This window comes from Borostomias antarcticus (assembly GCF_949987555.1).
Source record: "Borostomias antarcticus genome assembly, chromosome: 8".
Lineage (NCBI taxonomy): Eukaryota > Metazoa > Chordata > Actinopteri > Stomiiformes > Stomiidae > Borostomias > Borostomias antarcticus.
The window spans coordinates 7,636,230-7,654,853 of NC_140241.1; the positions used below are offsets into that span (position 1 = coordinate 7,636,230).

An 18,624-nucleotide genomic window follows, 5' to 3' on the forward strand; every position below is an offset into this window, starting at 1 on the left:
AGGGTAGGGGTGTGAGGGTAGGAGGAGGGTAGGGTAGGTATGTGAGGGTAGGAGTAGGCTAGGGTAGGAGTAGGCTAGGGTAGGAGTGTGAGGGTAGAGGTAGGCTACGGTAGGAGAAGTCTAGGGTAGGAGTAGGCTAGGGTAGGGGTGTGAGGGTAGGAGTAGGCTAGGGTAGGAGTAGGGTAGGGTAGGAGTAGGCTAGGGTAGGGGTGTGAGGGTAGGAGTAGGGTAGGGTAGGAGTGTGAGGGTAGGAGTAGGGTAGGGTAGGAGTAGGGTAGGGTAGGAGTAGGGTAGGGTAGGAGTGTGAGGGTAGGAGTAGGGTAGGGTAGGAGTGTGAGGGTAGGAGTAGGCTAGGGTAGAAGTGTGAGGGTAGGAGTAGGGTAGGGTAGGAGTAGGGTAGGGTAGGAGTGTGAGGGTAGGAGTAGGCTAGGGTAGAAGTGTGAGGGTAGGAGTAGGGTAGGGTAGGAGTAGGCTAGGGTACGAGTGTGAGGGTAGGAGTAGGCTAGGGTAGAAGTGTGAGGGTAGGAGTAGGGTAGGGTAGGAGTAGGGTAGGGTAGGAGAGTGAGGGTAGGAGTAGGCTAGGGTAGAAGTGTGAGGGTAGGAGTAGGGTAGAGTAGGAGTAGGGTAGAGTAGGAGTAGGGTAGGGTAGAAGTGTGAGGGTAGGAGTAGACTAGGGTAGGAGTGTGAGGGTAGGAGTAGGGTAGGAGTGTGAGGGTAGTAGTAGGGTAGGGTAGGGAGTGTGAGGGTAGGAGTAGGGTAGGGTAGGAGTGTGAGGGTAGGAGTAGGGTAGGAGTGTGAGGTTAGGAGTAGTCTAGGGTAGGAGTAGGCTAGGGTAGAATGGTGAGGGTAGGAGTAGACTAGGGTAGGAGTAGTCTATGGTAGGAGTAGGCTAGGATAGGAGTGTGAGGGTAGGAGTAGGCTAGGGTAGAAGTGTGAGGGTAGGAGTAGGGTAGGGTAGGAGTAGGCTAGGGTAGGAGTGTGAGGGTAGGAGTAGGCTAGGGTAGAAGTGTGAGGGTAGGAGTAGGGTAGAGTAGGAGTAGGGTAGGGTAGGGGTGTGAGGGTAGGAGTAGGGTAGGGTAGGAGTGTGAGGGTAGGAGTAGACTAGGGTAGGAGTAGGGTAGGGTAGAAGTGTGAGGGTAGGAGTAGACTAGGGTAGGAGTGTGAGGGTAGGAGTAGGGTAGGAGTGTGAGGGTAGTAGTAGGGTAGGGTAGGGGTGTGAGGGTAGTAGAAGGGTAGGGTAGGGAGTGTGAGGGTAGGAGTAGGGTAGGGTAGCAGTGTGAGGGTAGGAGTAGGGTAGGGTAGGAGTAGGGTAGGGTAGGAGTAGGGTAGGGTAGGAGTGTGAGGGTAGGAGTAGGGTAGGGTAGGAGTGTGAGGGTAGGAGTAGGCTAGGGTAGAAGTGTGAGGGTAGGAGTAGGGTAGGGTAGGAGTAGGGTAGGGTAGGAGTGTGAGGGTAGGAGTAGGCTAGGGTAGAAGTGTGAGGGTAGGAGTAGGGTAGAGTAGGAGTAGGGTAGAGTAGGAGTAGGGTAGGGTAGAAGTGTGAGGGTAGGAGTAGACTAGGGTAGGAGTGTGAGGGTAGGAGTAGGGTAGGAGTGTGAGGGTAGTAGTAGGGTAGGGTAGGGAGTGTGAGGGTAGGAGTAGGGTAGGGTAGGAGTGTGAGGGTAGGAGTAGGGTAGGAGTGTGAGGTTAGGAGTAGTCTAGGGTAGGAGTAGGCTAGGGTAGGAGTAGGCTAGGGTAGAATGGTGAGGGTAGGAGTAGACTAGGGTAGGAGTAGTCTATGGTAGGAGTAGGCTAGGATAGGAGTGTGAGGGTAGGAGTAGGCTAGGGTAGAAGTGTGAGGGTAGGAGTAGGGTAGGGTAGGAGTAGGCTAGGGTAGGAGTGTGAGGGTAGGAGTAGGCTAGGGTAGAAGTGTGAGGGTAGGAGTAGGGTAGAGTAGGAGTAGGGTAGGGTAGGGGTGTGAGGGTAGGAGTAGGGTAGGGTAGGAGTGTGAGGGTAGGAGTAGACTAGGGTAGGAGTAGGGTAGGGTAGAAGTGTGAGGGTAGGAGTAGACTAGGGTAGGAGTGTGAGGGTAGTAGTAGGGTAGGGTAGGGGTGTGAGGGTAGTAGAAGGGTAGGGTAGGGAGTGTGAGGGTAGGAGTAGGGTAGGGTAGCAGTGTGAGGGTAGGAGTAGGGTAGGAGTGTGAGGTTAGGAGTAGTCTAGGGTAGGAGTAGGCTAGGGTAGAATGGTGAGGGTAGGAGTAGACTAGGGTAGGAGTAGTCTATGGTAGGAGTAGGCTAGGATAGGAGTGTGAGGGTAGGAGTAGGCTAGGGTAGGGGTGTGAGGGTAGGAGTAGGGTAGGGTAGGAGTGTGAGGGTAGGAGTAGTCTAGGGTAGGAGTAGACTAGGGTAGGGCTGGGAGCCGGCGGTGGTGGAGTGAGAACAGGAGCTGCTCCCAGTGGTGTTATCTTTCTCGGTGTTCTGAGGAGATCACAGGTTCCTGACGGGGAGGGGAACAGTCTCATCGTGAATCAAAAAGTGACAGACGTCGAGCGTAAGAGGAGACCTGGCCAAACAACCGCCTCTGTATCTGTTACATAACCCCCAGTGTGTACTGTGTGTGTGTGTGTGTGTGTGTGGGCGCGTGTGTGTGTGACATTTCATGGGCTCCACTCTTACTAATATAACACCTCTGACTAACCAACGCTTCACTGAAAACAGAGAGAGACAAGAGAAATTACAAGTGAGTTTATTGAGCTGGGTTACATACAGACACAAAGCAATTACTAGACTTGTCTTTTCATGTTTAACAAAGGATTTTGTTACCTGGGTGTGAAACAAATCACACCCAGGTGGTGAAGTAAGCGGTGCAGGTTCATGAGCAATCTCTACTGCCCTCTGCTGGTGTGCCGCGGTATTAGCGACTCCGGATTGGTCCCAACCTTCTCCCCACCAGACATGGAACAGTAGTTCCAGTAGCCTACTTCACTCTTCTCCCCTAGGCTACAGTCTGTCAGTTCACTATGATGGCTACAAGCGTCTACTTGTAGCATGGCTACTATCAATGAAAAGGCTTCTATTGAGTTGTCAATTTCAATAGTAGGGCAGTGTTACCTACAGCCTGAACTCTGAGTTGTTCACTAACAAGATTCATGAGCAAGTGACGATCCTCACTGATTTTCTCTGGGAGTCAAAAGCAGTCGACATTTAAATGAAACAGAAAGCGTGTGCGGTACCAACTGCCGTTAGAGTGTTGTGAACATTCCACTGGGAAGCATGGTTGTTCTAGCCTCCTAGCCTAATATCAGAAGCGTCAACTCGTTACACTCTGCTAAGAGCTTCAGTCTGACTTCGCTTCACTCTAACCGATTTCCGTGGGGGGAATTCTGCTGTATTTTACCTCCATGCTCTTTCGAATTGTCCGAACGCACAGTCCGACAACGGGACAACAGTGCCCTTGGTGCTGATTGGCTAATCATTAGAACCCGCAGTGCTTATTATGACGATCATATTTTACTCGGAGAACCAGCTGTTTCAAATAGCAACACCAGACCAAGAATCAGCAAACTTTTATTGGGTGGATTAAAGCGTCTGGACCCAGGCTACGGTCTTCCTTCTCTTCTAAGTACCACCATTTATTCTATATGAGGAATGCCTGGCCGGTTTCAGACAGCTACAGTATATCAAAAAGACAAGAAGAATGTCACAGCCTAGATATTTATACTGTAGGATTCCTGGGAACCAGATGAACATTTTAAGATACACTGACATATTACATAATATGTCAGTGGAGCTTAAAAACTGTAGGAGCAGTGACCAGTTTTATTTATCATTCAAATATTTAATCATTATCATTGTTCCATTAAAAGGGTTGATGGAATGTTCAATTTTAGAGTGGTGGAAGTTGGTGTTTTGAAAATATCCACACATTTTGTAAACTGACTGCACTCCTACAGTTTTAAAAGCACATATACATATTATACATTGAAATGTTCACGTGATTCTGCTGATTCGTACAATGTAGTAATAAGCTGTGCGATTTATAGATTTTGAGTTTTGACCATTTGTTTGACAACCATGCTCACCATTGAAACGAATGGTGCTCCACTCTAGCTTTTCATTTGCTAATTTCGAATTCATAACCGTTTTCTATTTTGTCGCCACTTCTAATGTTTTCAGCTACACGGACATTATATAGCCTACCGGAATGTTCATCTAGTTCCCAGGATTCCTACGGTGTAATAATCTAAGCTGTGACATTCATAGTTCTTGAGATAGAGTTGTCTGAAGCCGGCCATTTTATTTGTATTATTAGACCTTTATTTAACCAGGTAAGCTCATGCTCTCCTCAGGCCTGCCCTCTAGTGCTGGTATGCAACGGTATTGGTGACTCCTGATTGGTCTAAATCTCATGCTACGAACAGACACATACACACACGGACGGACGGACGGACACGCGTGTCACATATACTGCAGAAGTAGCTGCACCGTATAATAATCTATAAATAATTTGCAGATTATTATTATTAGTATTATTTGCAGTTATTGCGTGCCCTAATCTAACATGAAAACTATTCATCATTAACAAATGTTTACTAATGTTTGTCAATTATTTGTGGACTTTTTCATCACCTGTTATAAATGTTGTCTACAATAATGTTAATTAACAGACTTTTTCATCACCTGTTATGGTAAAATGGTAAATGGACTGCACTTATATAGTGCTTTTATCCAAAGCACTTTAAAATAATGGCCTCTCATTCACCCATTCACACACACATTCACACAACAATGGCAGCAGCTGCCATGCAAGGTGCTAGCCTGCTCATTGGGAGCAATTTGGGGTTCAGTGTCTGACCAAGGACACTTCGACATGTGGACAGGAGGAACCGGGATTCGAACCGCCGACCCTATGATCATTGGACGACCACTGAGCCACAGCCGCCTCCATTAAATGTATAGCAATGTTTTGATAATAAGTAGGTCATTATTAACGATTTTTTTTAGAAATGCTTTGGGCTGCAACAAAGACTCAAAGACAACAAACAAAACACATGATTTATAGTCTTACTAAATGTTTAAAAAATAATTTATTATCATCCACAAATCATTCACAAATGTGTTCATACACATTAAATAACATTATTTAATGATGAACTTGATCAAATCAAGAACAATGTTGAGTTGAGAATGCGTTATAAATATTGTATAAATCATTTGCATATGTTTGTATGTTATACAAATATTTAATAATAATTTATGAATGTATGGAAATGGTTTTTCAATGTTAGTTCATTGTCTACTAATAGCTTATACATGTCTTATAACTGAGTGTTATTATAAAGCTTTACCAGGGAAATGTATTTTAACAAGGAAGGGAAATGCAAGCTAGATAGCTACCATTGTACAGGGTGGACAATAGAACGCAGTATTTTTGGACAATAAGAGTAGGAGGTACTGTAACAGTAAACACAAACGTTCAGAGAGCAGCGTTTGTATCAGGGCAGGGTTTCTATTGGCTGGCTTGACTTGGGTGCAGTAAATATGAACGCCGGAGCAGCGCTGTGTGAAAGGAGGTGCGGAGCTCTGGAGCAGTATCTCATGTTAGAATTAGCCAAAATGTAAATTAATAAACTAAAAATCTGGGCCTGTCACTGTCAGAATGGAGCCCCTGCCGATACCCACATGCCAAATATGAATTCTGTCAGGCTGACGGCGTCCGAGGAAAACGTGGACTGACAGACGCACGGATACAAACACAGATACAGAGATGCAGAGGTCATTTATGTGGTAAGATACACTGCGCCCGGCTAACACCCTCGCCCATCGCTCCTTCTGACAGGAATCAAAATAGTTGAGATCAGCAAAAACGACATATCTCTCTCTACTCTCGCTGAGCTGAATCTCTACCCTTCCGTCTTTCAAAGACATCCTTTCAGCCTTTCTAGCGGACGAGCGTTCAAAAATGTCATTTTCATTGCTGCCAGACTTTCCATCCAAGCCATGTTGTTGAGAGCCTCTGGAAGCGGCCGTTCTCACTGCCCTTTCATGGGATTTAAACGAGCCGTCGTCTGGGGTCGGAGAGAGCGCAGGGGAAAAAATTGGAACACAATTCCAGACAATCCCCGAGGAATAACTCTAGCACTCCTGTCAACACTGTCTGCCTTTGGGAGTACACACGCACCCCCAAACACACCCCCCTCCCCCCTCCCCACACACACACACACGCCCACACACACACGCACGCACACACGCGTGCACGTACCGTTTATTAAGGTCTATCTCAACCCTAAGCGAACGTTTCTCTGACGGTCTTAGCAGTATATTCCCAGGGATGCTACTATCTTGTCATCTTCTGCGGCACTAATAGGCCTGGCATTTCTGAGGCGTTTATAAACAACTGTGAATTCCCTCTGGGGACGGTTCAGGAAGTGGAAGTGGATCTGTGGAACTCAGCAGGGCTGTCTGCAGCTCACACAACGCTACTCAACTAGCCTCTGCATGACAGAATACACTCAGGCTCTCATAACTCTCCAAGAGAAGCATGTTCACGACTTGTACGGTCGACAGCAACATCTAACAGTGCTCCGTAACGTTACAGTCACCGAAATGTAGAAATAGAAATGTTTTCCAGTCCTAGACAGGATGCGCCAAAACCACAGAACGAAAACAAGGCTGTGGATTTTCAGTTGTGTTTCTATCAAACCCTGACAGGAACACTGAGACGCAGGCTTATTGACCTGTGTCAATACAAACACAAACAGCACACACATACACACACACACACAAAAAACACACACACACACACACACACAAAACACACACACACACACAAACACACACACACACACACACAAACACACACACACACACACACACACACACACACACACACAAACACACACACACACACACACACACACACAAAACACACACACAAAACACACACACACACACACTATGGGGCCTGGCCAGCATTTTAAAAAGGCTCTCCAGAGAACACTCCAGTTCCCTCTGGCTTGATTGGAGCGGCAAAGGTCATCCACACAGACAGGGGGAGCTGTCACACACCACCTCATTATACGGACTGACTGATTGAGTAGAGAGCCTCTCTCATCAGAAGCAAATGAGCGCCTCATCTCCCGTGGAGTGGGCGAGGACTGGAGGCCTGGTCGCTGGGGAGCGTTGTCTGTGGGTTTAACCCAGCCTGCTCTCTGGGAGCTGGGGACAGTACGCCACGCTGGAGGAGGAGGTAGAGAGGAGGTGAAGAGGGAGGTGGAGGGGGATGGAGGAGGAGGTGGAGGGGGGAGCTGGAAAGGGAGGTTGAGAGGTAGGTGGAGGAGGAGGTAGAGAGGAGCTGGAGGAGGAGCTGGAGGAGGAGCTGGAGGAGGTGGAGAGGGGAGTTGGAGGGGGAGGTGGAGAGGGAGGTGGAGGAGGAGGTGGAGAGGGAGGTGAAGGAGGAGGTGGAGAGGGGAGCTGGAGGGGGAGGTGGAGAGGGAGGTGGAGGAGGAGCTGGAGGAGGAGGTGGAGGGGGAGGTGGAGAGGGGAGGTGGAGAGGGAGGTGGAGGGGCTCACTCTGCTGTTCTGTCCACTAGCAGATCTGAGGTCCAGTCAGAAGGCACCGCCGGCAGGGGAGGGAGGGGAGGAGCCACTCAAGGTTCACACTCGAATAGGTTCTCTCTCTCTCTCTCTCTCTCTCTCTCTCTCTCTCTCTCTCACACACACACACACACACACACACACACACACACACACACACACACACACACACGCACGCACACAAACGCACGCCCGCACACACACACATACAGGCACTCACAAACAGAGACAAAGACACATGCACGCACACACGTACACACACACACACACACACACACACACACACACACACACACACACACACACACACATGCTCAGCTCTGTCTTTTGTCAAACCCCTACTGCAGCAGATGTAGTGAGGCTAGGCCGGGTTATACAACAGGGTTATACAGAATGAATCAATGGGCAAACTAAAGCCCCTTCACCTCAGCCTAATCCTTCTTATTACTTCACATTAAACCAGCCACATCCTGAGACACCATATACACTTCTACCTGGTTCCCAAGTGCATGCTGGGATAGGGCGTATTGTGCTCTTCCTCAGTAATCGCAGACTGATTAAGCTTCACACTTTAGGGCGACCAGGAGAGCGCACCCCTCGAGGCAATCAGGGTGGTTAATTGGTTGATGAAGTGGCGGGGGGGAGGGTCCGGCGTCCCGGCGCGAGGGTCCGCCAGGCTCCAGAAGAACAGCTATTTAATACAAGTGGGTTCTCCGTGAAATGTTAATGAGAGCGTAGACTGGGGAGGGCAGAGACTGGGGCGCCATCTCGAGCAAGGGGACCGTGAAATAGCCAATTTACAGCTTTGGATATTTGTGGCCCCAACAAGTTATTATCAGATTACTCAGATGCTGGCAGGCAATCAGTCGAGCGCAATATCTCGCATATTAAACCCTGTATGTGTGCACAATAAACAAAACAACAAATGAACTGAAGGTTAGATCAGATCAAACCCGAAGCTCTTCTAGATGCCTGATTAAGAAAAGTGTTGTGTGCACTCTACAGCCAATTAAGTTTCCATTTAGAAATGAACAAGCAGAATGTGGTTCTAGGACTAAAACAACATGGCAAATGCAATTAATTTGGTTTTGACACTTGTGTGTACAGTATGTGAGCATGTGTGTATGTGTGTGTGTATGTGTGTGTGTGTTTGTGTGTGCGTGTGTACAGTATGTGTGCGTGTGCATGTGTGCATGTGTGTGTGCATGCATGTACGCGTGCATGCATCTACAGTATGCGTGTGCGTGTGTATGTGTGTGTGTGCGTGCATGTACGTGCGCACGTGTGTGTGTGTGCGTGTGCAGCAGCCACTCACAGAACTGGGGCTAGAGTGGCGGCGCAGCTTGGGGGAGTCCTTCTTGGCGGACGCCGTCTTGGAGGTGATGCAGGCATTGTTCTCCGAGTGGACCCTCTTCACTTGACCGGCGGGCTTCTCGAAGGCGTCGAAGCCGCTCTGCGTGCGCTGGACTCGCACCTTCTTATCCTCAGGGATGGAGTCCAGGGGTTTGATGACCGAGTCTGATGACCGAGTTCCCTGGCAGCTGCGTGTTGACATCTTCGTGACACATATCTGCCAGAGCAGGGAGAAGGAGAGGAGGAGGAGGAGGAGGAGAGAGGGAGGGAGGGAGGGAGGGAGGGAGGGAGGGAAGGAGAGGAGGAAATTAAAGTGAGCACAAGAGAAGCATCTAATCTGCGTTTGCCGCCGTTCAAACTAATAAAACCTGCGAACGCCAACTGCCCCCCCCTCCTTCCACCCTCAATCCCACCTCTAAGTATTCCGCGAAGATCTTTTCAACTCTCTCTCTCTCTCTCTCTTTCTATCTCTCTCTCTCTCCCTCTCTCTCTCTCCGGCCCTGTGCATTCCTATCTCCCTCCCCCGCAGGGACCCAGCGCTACCTCTTTCTCTCTCTCTCTCTCTCTCTCTCTCGCTCCCTGCTCGGATGATGGGATTCTTATCTCCCAGCCCCCCCCCTCTCTGATCAGAACCCCCCCCCCCAGCCTCCCTGCTCCCCGCCACACTGTCACAGCCCGCACACACACACACACACACACACACACACACACAGACACACACACACACACACACCTCACCCCCGGCCGCATACAGCATTGTGTACGTGTAAACCGGGACACAAAGAACTCAGGAGGCATGTCATGTTTTGCCACGGGCCCCCCCTCCCCACCCTCCCCCAGATTAAATATTTAGGCGCGGACTCCCCTGCGGAAAGCGTGTCTAATTACTCCTGTACGCAGAGAGACGGGCGGCAGGGTCACCTTGCACGGCGCCCGGCGGCTAGCTTACACAGGCCGGGTTTCCTCCAAACAAGAGGAACGTTTCCCGCCACGGTTTCCCTTTTCTTCGATGGCGACCGGTACCATCGCCTTCTGCCAAGCGGCGTTTTGCGTGTTTACGGCCGCGTGCCGTACATCAGGGAACGGTTACGGTTACGAGAGGCGCCCCTGTGAGATTCACCCATCCGTTTTGAAAAGTTTGAGTCGCCGAACACGACGTGTGTGTGTTGGCGTGTCGGTGTGGGCGCCGGGAACGCGTGTCCTTTCTACGCCCTCCCAGACGGCGGTAAACAGTCACCTGCCCGACAGCCGAGACAGAGAGAGTTATGGCTGCTGCCCCCGGAGGCGGCGCTTACGTCTGAAGAGCGTCTGTTTCAGGGGCAGCGCCAGGACGGATGGACAGATGGAGAGAGGGAGAGAGGGATGGATGGGGAGCTCTGCAAAAAAGAAGGCGCAGACCGGCTTGCTGTCAACAGGCGACCCCCTCTGTGTCAGGCCGTGTGTGGGGGGGGTAGTGTCTGGGACGGCCATTTTGATGATGACGGAGGAAGAGGAGGAAGTGAAATGAGAAGCAAATCGTCAGCGTAACAGAAGCGCCTAAGTGTGCATGAAGGCTTAGAGTTGTACAGAAATGACATTTTGAGCAGCGAGAGGAAGCATATTAAGTTTCATGACAAAGGGATGATGCGTTAAGCAACTAAGCCTGTTAGTTGAGCAAGTAGACCTCTCTTCATTCATGCTCATTGACTACAGTCACAAAAAGGGTGGCTACACCTTGAGTCTGCTCTGCAGTGAGTCGCCTGGGTCCCCAGGTGTTGCTGAACTGCTACTTTCCATTCACTCAAGCACCACTATCATTCTTTATGAGGAAAGCAATGGCCGATACTACAGGCTCAATATCTGATATTCAAAAATCTGGGAGGATGGTTTGTGGGGACAGTCTGAAGATGCAGCGTGACCAATTAGTAGGAGGAAATATGCACATCCACGACCAGATAGGCTAGGTGCTGAGACCAAGGTGAACATGTTAAGAGAATGAAACAGCTCGCGCTGCTGGGCTCCAGATTCTGTTTATTACACCTGCAAGTGTCTGAGTCAAAATCAGTTTTATTGTTTTTATTGTAGTTTTTCAACATACTAGAGATTTACTTTCGGGCATAACATTCTTTTTTTTTTTTACTTAAAGTAATATTTCGAGCACCATGCTCTTCATCTGAGTCAACTGACCACAAAGTGGAAGGAGATAGCTCCGTTTAATAAGTTTTACAGTTTTTGAGAAAAACAGAGTGAAGGACTTCATAATTCCTGCCAGCTCAAAGCATACTGTATGGACGTTTCTGCTCACTTGGGCCTACAGTACATTCTGCTGTATCAAACTACTGTATCAAAGAGATACACTAGCATGTATGTCTGATTTGTTACGAATTTCCTAAGTTTTCAACTTCAGACTGTTGCTGCAGTGCCACCATCAGGACTATTTAGGACTATTTCCCATGCATGGGAAGTCAGACTTCCTAGGAAGAAGATGCCCGGCCTCTAATAAGACACCACAGGACATCAAGAAATACTCTGAAAGAAAGAAATTGAAGCAATGGCATTCGGTTTTAACAGACGTTGACACATTGTTTCTCCTATATTTTTGACCTCTATATTGCTTAGCGTGTGCACTATCTGGGAGCTAACGGAAGAACATTTCACCACTTGTTCCTGTTTGATGTAGTTTGCGACGAATAAAGCTGACTTTGATTTGACTTTGACTGTGACCGTGCTCTGAATATGGAGCGATGCGGTATTGATCAGCGTCGCCTCAGATGATGTGTGGAATGACGTGTGAAACGCCTCTCCAGAGCTGAAGATAAACCTAGATCCAGCCCCCTCTGTTCGCTATTAATACCCTCACACTCGGCGAGGGGTGACGGCGATTCTAGTCATGTGACCTGTCTCTTTAACAGAGTCACACGCACGTCCGCACGTTCAAAAACATGGGCCGCGCCGCGGGAGGAGCAGAAAAACAACACGTCTCTCTAATGAGCCGCTGGGACAGCAGGGATCAGAGAGGAAGTCACACAGAGGCACGACCTCGAGGCTTTGGAGACTGGGGTCCAGATATCACACGCTCAGTAGATACACACGCACGCATGCACGCACACACGTACACACACACACACACACACACACACATTGGTAAGACGGCACACACGAGCATCCACACAAACATACTCTACAGACAAATACAGACACGCTGAAAGCTATGCTGGAAACATAATCAGCTAGTCAGTAGCTGTCGAGAGTTGACTATATAATATAATATCATATAATATCATATAATATCATATAATATCATATACTATCATATCATATCATATATTATAGCATATGCATCGCATTTGTGGCGATGAAGACCTTTGAGTACGTGCCTTGTACTGTCCCACCTCAAAACCATCACAGACCCTCTCCTGGACCCCCTGCAGTTCACCTACAGAGCCAACAGGTCAGTGGACGGTGCAGTAAACATGGCCCTGCACTTCATCCCCCTACAACTGGACTCTGCAGGAACCTACGCCAGGATCCTGTTTGTGGACTTCAGCTCCACCTTCAACACCATCCTCCTGGCCCGACTGGAGGACAAGTTCTCCCAGGTGCACTTGCCTGACTCCACCTGTAGGTGGATCACCGATTTCCTGTCTGACAGGAAGCAGCACGTGAAGCTGGGGAAACAGGTCTCTGACTCCCGGACCATCAGCACCGGTTCCCCTTTACTCTTCTCCTTGTACATGAAGAGCTGCACCTCCAGTCAGTCATCTCTTCCACCCCGCCCATCGCCCTGGATGACTCCTGAACATCAGCTCCCTCACCAAGAAGGCACAGCAGAGGATGTACTTCCTGAGGCATCTGAAGTTCAACCTGCCAAAGACAATGATGATCCTCATCTACACCTCCACCAGAGTTCATCCTCACCTCCTCCATCACCACCTGGTACTCTGCTGCCACTACAGCCAAAGACAAGGCCAGACTGCAGCGCATCGTCTGTTCTGCTGAGAGGGTGATTGGCTGCAACCTGCCAACCTTCCAGGACCTGCACACCTCCAGCAGGCTAGAACGATCGTGGTCGACCCCTCCCCCTCTGGTCACAAATTCTCTGAACCACTCCCCCCCCCCCCGTTAAGAGGCTATGGACCATCAGGGCCGAAACCTCACGGTCCCTAAACAGTTTCTTCCTGGTCCAGCTGGTCTCATCAACAAGGTCTGGGACCGCCCACTGACACTCTAATTATTGCATTGCATTGAATTGCATTTTGCACTGTGCTCTCTTGTCCTTGCACTTTATTTATTGTTAAGCAGGCCTAGACAACAGACCTAAGCAAATTCCTTACATATGAAAACCTACTATGTCAATAAACCTCTTTCTGAATTATGATGCTGATCATCAGACTGGAATAGTTGCCCTCGTTCCATTGGAGGATGTGTTAGCGCAGCATGTTAGCAACAGAATCTCCAGCTGAGTGTGTCGTGATGACATCAGGCCGAGTGACAGTGCCAGACACGCCCCCGAGGCCTGGCGGAGCGTGCGACCGGGCCGGGGAGACCGCGCCCAGCTGACGGCTAACCTTAACTCGGCTCCGCTCACCGCACGCCGCTGCGTCGGGCGCACTTCCTGTTGTCGGGGACAGAAGGGCCTATCGGCTTGCCCGGATGGCTCTCAGCACGCAGAGGAGAGGGTGAGGCGATATGCTGAGACGAGAGAGAACGGAAAAAAACACCTCATCCTCCTCCTCCTCCCTCTCCTCTCTCTTTATCCATAGCACCATTGTGTCCAGGGCTCCTGAATGGCAGATGTCATGTGACATGCGCCTGCAACCGACTAGATAGACATACGCAGATAAATGAGGACTTTATTGATCCCCGAGAGGAAACTAGGCCACTCCTTTGTTGGTAAGCTCCCTCACGCTGCGCGGTCCTGTCATGTGACACCTCTCACACGCCTCCTCGAGGCGTCGCATACGACTGAAGAGGGTCTGTTTCAGCGGCAGCGCACGAGGATGGATGGGTGGATGAGGAGAGGGAGAGAGGGACGGATGGATGGAGAGATAGATACAGGGATGGATGGAGAGAGATAGAGAGATGGATGGATGGAGAGATAGAGGGATGGATGGAGAGATAGATAGAGAGACGGATGAGAGATAGATAGAGGGATGGATGGAGAGAGATAGAGGGATGGATGGATGGATGGATGGATGGATGGATGGATGGATGGATGGATGGAGAGATACTGTAGATAGAGAGACGGATGGATGGAGAGATAGAGGGATGGATGGAAAGATAGATAGAAAGACGGATGGATGGATGGATGGATGGATGGATGGATGGATGGATGGATGGAGAGATAGATAGAGGGATGGATGGAGAGATAGAGGGATGGATGGAGAGATAGATAGAGGGATGGATGGAGAGATAGATAGAGGGATGGATGGAGAGATAGAGGGATGGATGGAGAGAGAGGGATGGATGGAGAGATAGATAGAGGGATGGATGGAGAGAGATAGAGGGATGGATGGATGGATGGAGAGATACTGTCGATAGAGAGACGGATGGATGGAGAGATAGAGGGATGGATGGAGAGATAGATAGAGAGATGGATGGATGGATGGAGAGATAGATAGAGAGATGGATGGATGGATGGAGAAATAGAGTGATGGATGGAGAGATAGATAGAGATGGATGGATGGATGGAGAGATAGATAGAGAGATAGAGAGATGGATGGATAGATAGAGGGATGGATGGAGAGATAGATAGAGAGATAGATAGAGAGATAGATAGAGAGATGGATGGATGGAGAGATAAGAGGGATGGATGAGAGATAGATAGAGAGATGGATGGATGGATGGAGAGATAGATAGAGAGATAGAGAGATGGATGGATGGATGGAGAGATAGAGAGATGGATGGATAGATAGATAGAGAGATAGAGAGATGGATGGATGGATGGAGAGATAGAGGGATGGATGGATAGATAGATAGAGAGATAGATAGAGAGATGGATGGATGGAGAGATAAGAGGGATGGATGGAGAGATAGATAGAGAGATAGAGAGATGGATGGAGAGATAGAGGGATGGATGGAGAGATAGATAGAGAGATAGATAGAGAGATGGATGGATGGATAGAGAGATAAGAGGGATGGATAGGAGCTCTGCAGACCAGCTCGCTGTCAACAGGACACCATCTGTGTGAGGCTGTGTGGGGAGATGTGACGGTGTCACTTCCTGTGAAAGCAGCTCTGCTGGCACGAACAGACTAGACCCCCCCCAGCCCCCTCCCCCCAGCCCCACCGAGCCCTGCTTAGCACAGCCCGGTCTGAGTGCTGGAGGTCTCTGCTCAGTCTTCACCTCCACAGAGCCAAAGCCCTCAGCTGTTCTACTGTCTGAGATTCCCACATTCCAACTAGCCTATTACAGAGATGTATTTAAACTCGAAGATCAACTGAGGTAGGATAGATAGATAGATAGATAGATAGATAGATAGATAGATAGATAGATAGATAGATAGATAGATAGATAGATAGATAGATAGATAGATAGATAGATAGATAGATAGATAGATAGATAGATAGATAGATAGATAGATAGATAGATAGATAGATAGATGGGGGGGAACATTTGATGTTTCCGCAGTGGAAAAATTACAGCAAAGGTTGGAAAATGTAGATACAGAAGGAGAAGAAGAAGAAGAAGAAGAAGAAGAAGAAGAAGAAGAAGAAGAAGAGGACTATATACATCCCAGCGTACAGCATGTGTAGAGTATGCAGTAGTATAGAATAGAATATGTACACGCATACATATACACACACACATCCATACATAGTATATCCATCCATCCATCCATCCATCCATACATACATACATACATACATACATCCATACATACATACACACACACCTCCACAACACTCAGGAAAGCTCAGGCACTGTTATAGAGTCAGATGGCTGCTGGCACAAAGGCTGGGATGAGCCTGTGGCTGAAGGTGCTCCCCATCTACCACAGCTGGTCATAGAGTGGATGAGAGGGGTTGTCCAGGATGGACTTCAATTTGTCCTTCATCCTCCTCTCCACCACAGTCTCCAGGCTGTCCAGGTGTTGCCCCCTGACAGAGCCGGCCTTCCTCACCAGCTTGTTCAGCTTGTTTATCTCCCCAGGCCTGGCGTTGAATACCCAGCAGGCAACAGCAAAGAACAGTGTGCTGGCTAGCGCAGCCTGGTCGACCGCTGATTACAAGCACTACCCTCGTTATTGGCAGAGAATAGTACACTACTTATGTTGGATCTCCACCCATCTGAGACTCATATCGACAGATATAGCCGACGAGTTTCTCCGTTCGCTTCGCCAATTTACATAGACGGCGGGATAAAATATGCAGACGAGCCGATCCTTCGTCCCAGATCTGGGCTGAAAGCGCAGATTTCTTCGACGAAGCGGCGTCGAGGAAATAGCACGCCGTGTCCGAGGGGAACCGCACAGCTGCCTCCTCAGACGGGAAAGAAAAGACCAGGCGTTCTGCGTCCGTAGCACGGTGTGGGCGGTTACGAAAACTAGGTGTGGTGAAAAGACTAAAAGGGTGGAGCCATCTTCTGGACCCTCATTAGCCTTTAGTCCTCCGCTGTACCGGCCGCGTTTCACGCGCAGCTGTTCTTCGCGACGAGCTGTTCCTTGCGGAACGTGCAGCTGTTCTTCACGATGAGCTGTTCCCCTGTGGAACACGCAGCTGTTCTTATCAGCGAACTGCATGGGTCCAATCTGGCTCCATCAGGGCTCCAAAAAGGACCCATCTACCAGTCATATCACGTCTTCTGATTAGCACAGAGATACAGTAGAGAGTGATGGGGGAATGGAGAGAGAGAGAGAGGGAGAGAGAGAGAGAGAGAGGGGGGGGGTGATCATTTAGACCTAACCTGGGCCCTGTACTATGAAACAGGATGACAGGGTCAGCGCGATAACTTCAGGTTCAAGCCTGGTTTATCCGTATCACGAGGGTGGATCACCTTTCACCGCACTATCTCGCCACGGTAACTTACGCTGCCGAGCTAACCTGCTCCGGGGCAGGTTGGATTACGGATCAAAACGTACGAAGCAAACCCTTGTCTTCCTCTCTGCTCGCTGGTATCTCCTCCTCTTGTACTACACCCAGGTCCCGGAAAGTCCACCCCCACCCCCACCCCCACCCCCACCCCCTCTTTCCCAGTCAAGGTCTCCCTAAGGTCTCCCCGTGGCTCCTGGAGAGGCCCCCTGCCACCCTCGTGTCCAGCTCCATCCCACTATGTGTCACCAGCTGTTCCTATCAAGTCACCCCCCCCCCCCCGCGCTTTTTTTTTTTCACTCTTGGCTCTCTGCTTTTTGTCTCCCCACTTCTGCTTAGCGGATATACCTAGTTTACTCTACATTCTTTATGAGCCTGTCTGCTAAGTACTTATTTTGCTTTGTTATTTGATCCACTTAAATATCATATTAGAGACTACAGGGATAGCTAACACATAATGGCCGACCATGTAGGCAACATCTCTAGCTTTATCTACTCTACTGATCGTCATGTCTCTCTTATGAAGTATTTAGCCCACGTTTATTGCTCTGTAAATGTTCTAAGCCAATAAAAAAAACAGAGGCTTGTTCAATCGTCTCGTTGAGAGAGATCAGGGAAGACTTTTTACAGCTCTCTTTTTCGGCCCTTGGGTGAACTGTTTATTTGCTTTCCTCTGGAAAAAAAACTAACTAAAATACCTTATTTTCACAGGCTAGCCTACTTCTCCACCTCGAGAAAGAATAAGATATAGGCATAGGCTACAATTGCTTTACATGGCATGAAAATATATGGCCCAATTATAGAGAAAGCCTACTCTTGTTCATGAGGATAATGATACATTCACACATTCACACATGTAGGCAATATTTTATCAGCTTTCTTTCCTGCCTTTGACAGCAACGACTGTGTACCTGGATAATATAGTTCGTTTATATTGCTCCTCATGTGTAAAATGCAGCGGACGAAGGAGCTTGGAGCATGGCCGTGTCCGAATACCCATAACTAAGGTTCGCAATTGGTCATTTTGTGCAAATACCTCCCTTTTTACCATGAATGCACTCACAGCTAGATTCGAACAGCTGCGTACACTTAAGTTGATAGCCACCGTCATGGTACCGTTTATCCGTGATTGGTGGTTGTTTGGTTTATTCGAGCGAGCTAGCGAAAGGTTACCCTGGATGTGTTGAGCTAGCTTCCTAGTCCAGGGCCCAGGCCTGTCCAATGGCAGTGGCGGGGACAGTGACTGCAGGACGGAGAGAGAGAGACAGAGAGGGACAGAGAAGGACAGATTGTCCTTGGCTTTGACTGTGCGAACAGAGGGTGAGTAGTAAAGGAAAAAGACTCAGACATATTAATGACTGTACTGTACTGATATATTATTGGCATGACTTCCCAGCAGTGCTGCCAGTCTTGCATGGAGATCACCCACCCAGCCTGGGTACTCAGAGGACCGGCTGTGACACACACACACACACACACACACACGCGCACGCACGCACACACACACACACACACACACACACACACACACACACACACACACACACACACACAGGGCCCCCCCACCAGGGATCTCTCCAGTGGCGCGGTATGGAACATCCGCCCCAGGGCGCTCGCACCCGACCCTGGGAGACCCGGAGGGTGAAACTCGAACCCGACCACAGCGGCGGTACAAAACACACAGTCATCA

At 49.2% G+C, this 18,624-nt stretch overlaps 1 protein-coding gene across 1 annotated transcript in view; it reads right to left on the reverse strand.

Moving 5' to 3' along the window:
* Positions 1-18,624, reverse strand: part of cdk14 (cyclin dependent kinase 14) — a gene marked incomplete at both ends in the record, with an annotated part of 70,101 nt that overhangs the window by 21,084 nt on the left and 30,393 nt on the right. The window contains one exon of the mRNA XM_084442430.1: positions 8,887-9,141. Coding sequence (XP_084298556.1) covers positions 8,887-9,141 — 255 coding nt within the window. The remainder of the gene's footprint in view (positions 1-8,886; positions 9,142-18,624) is intronic.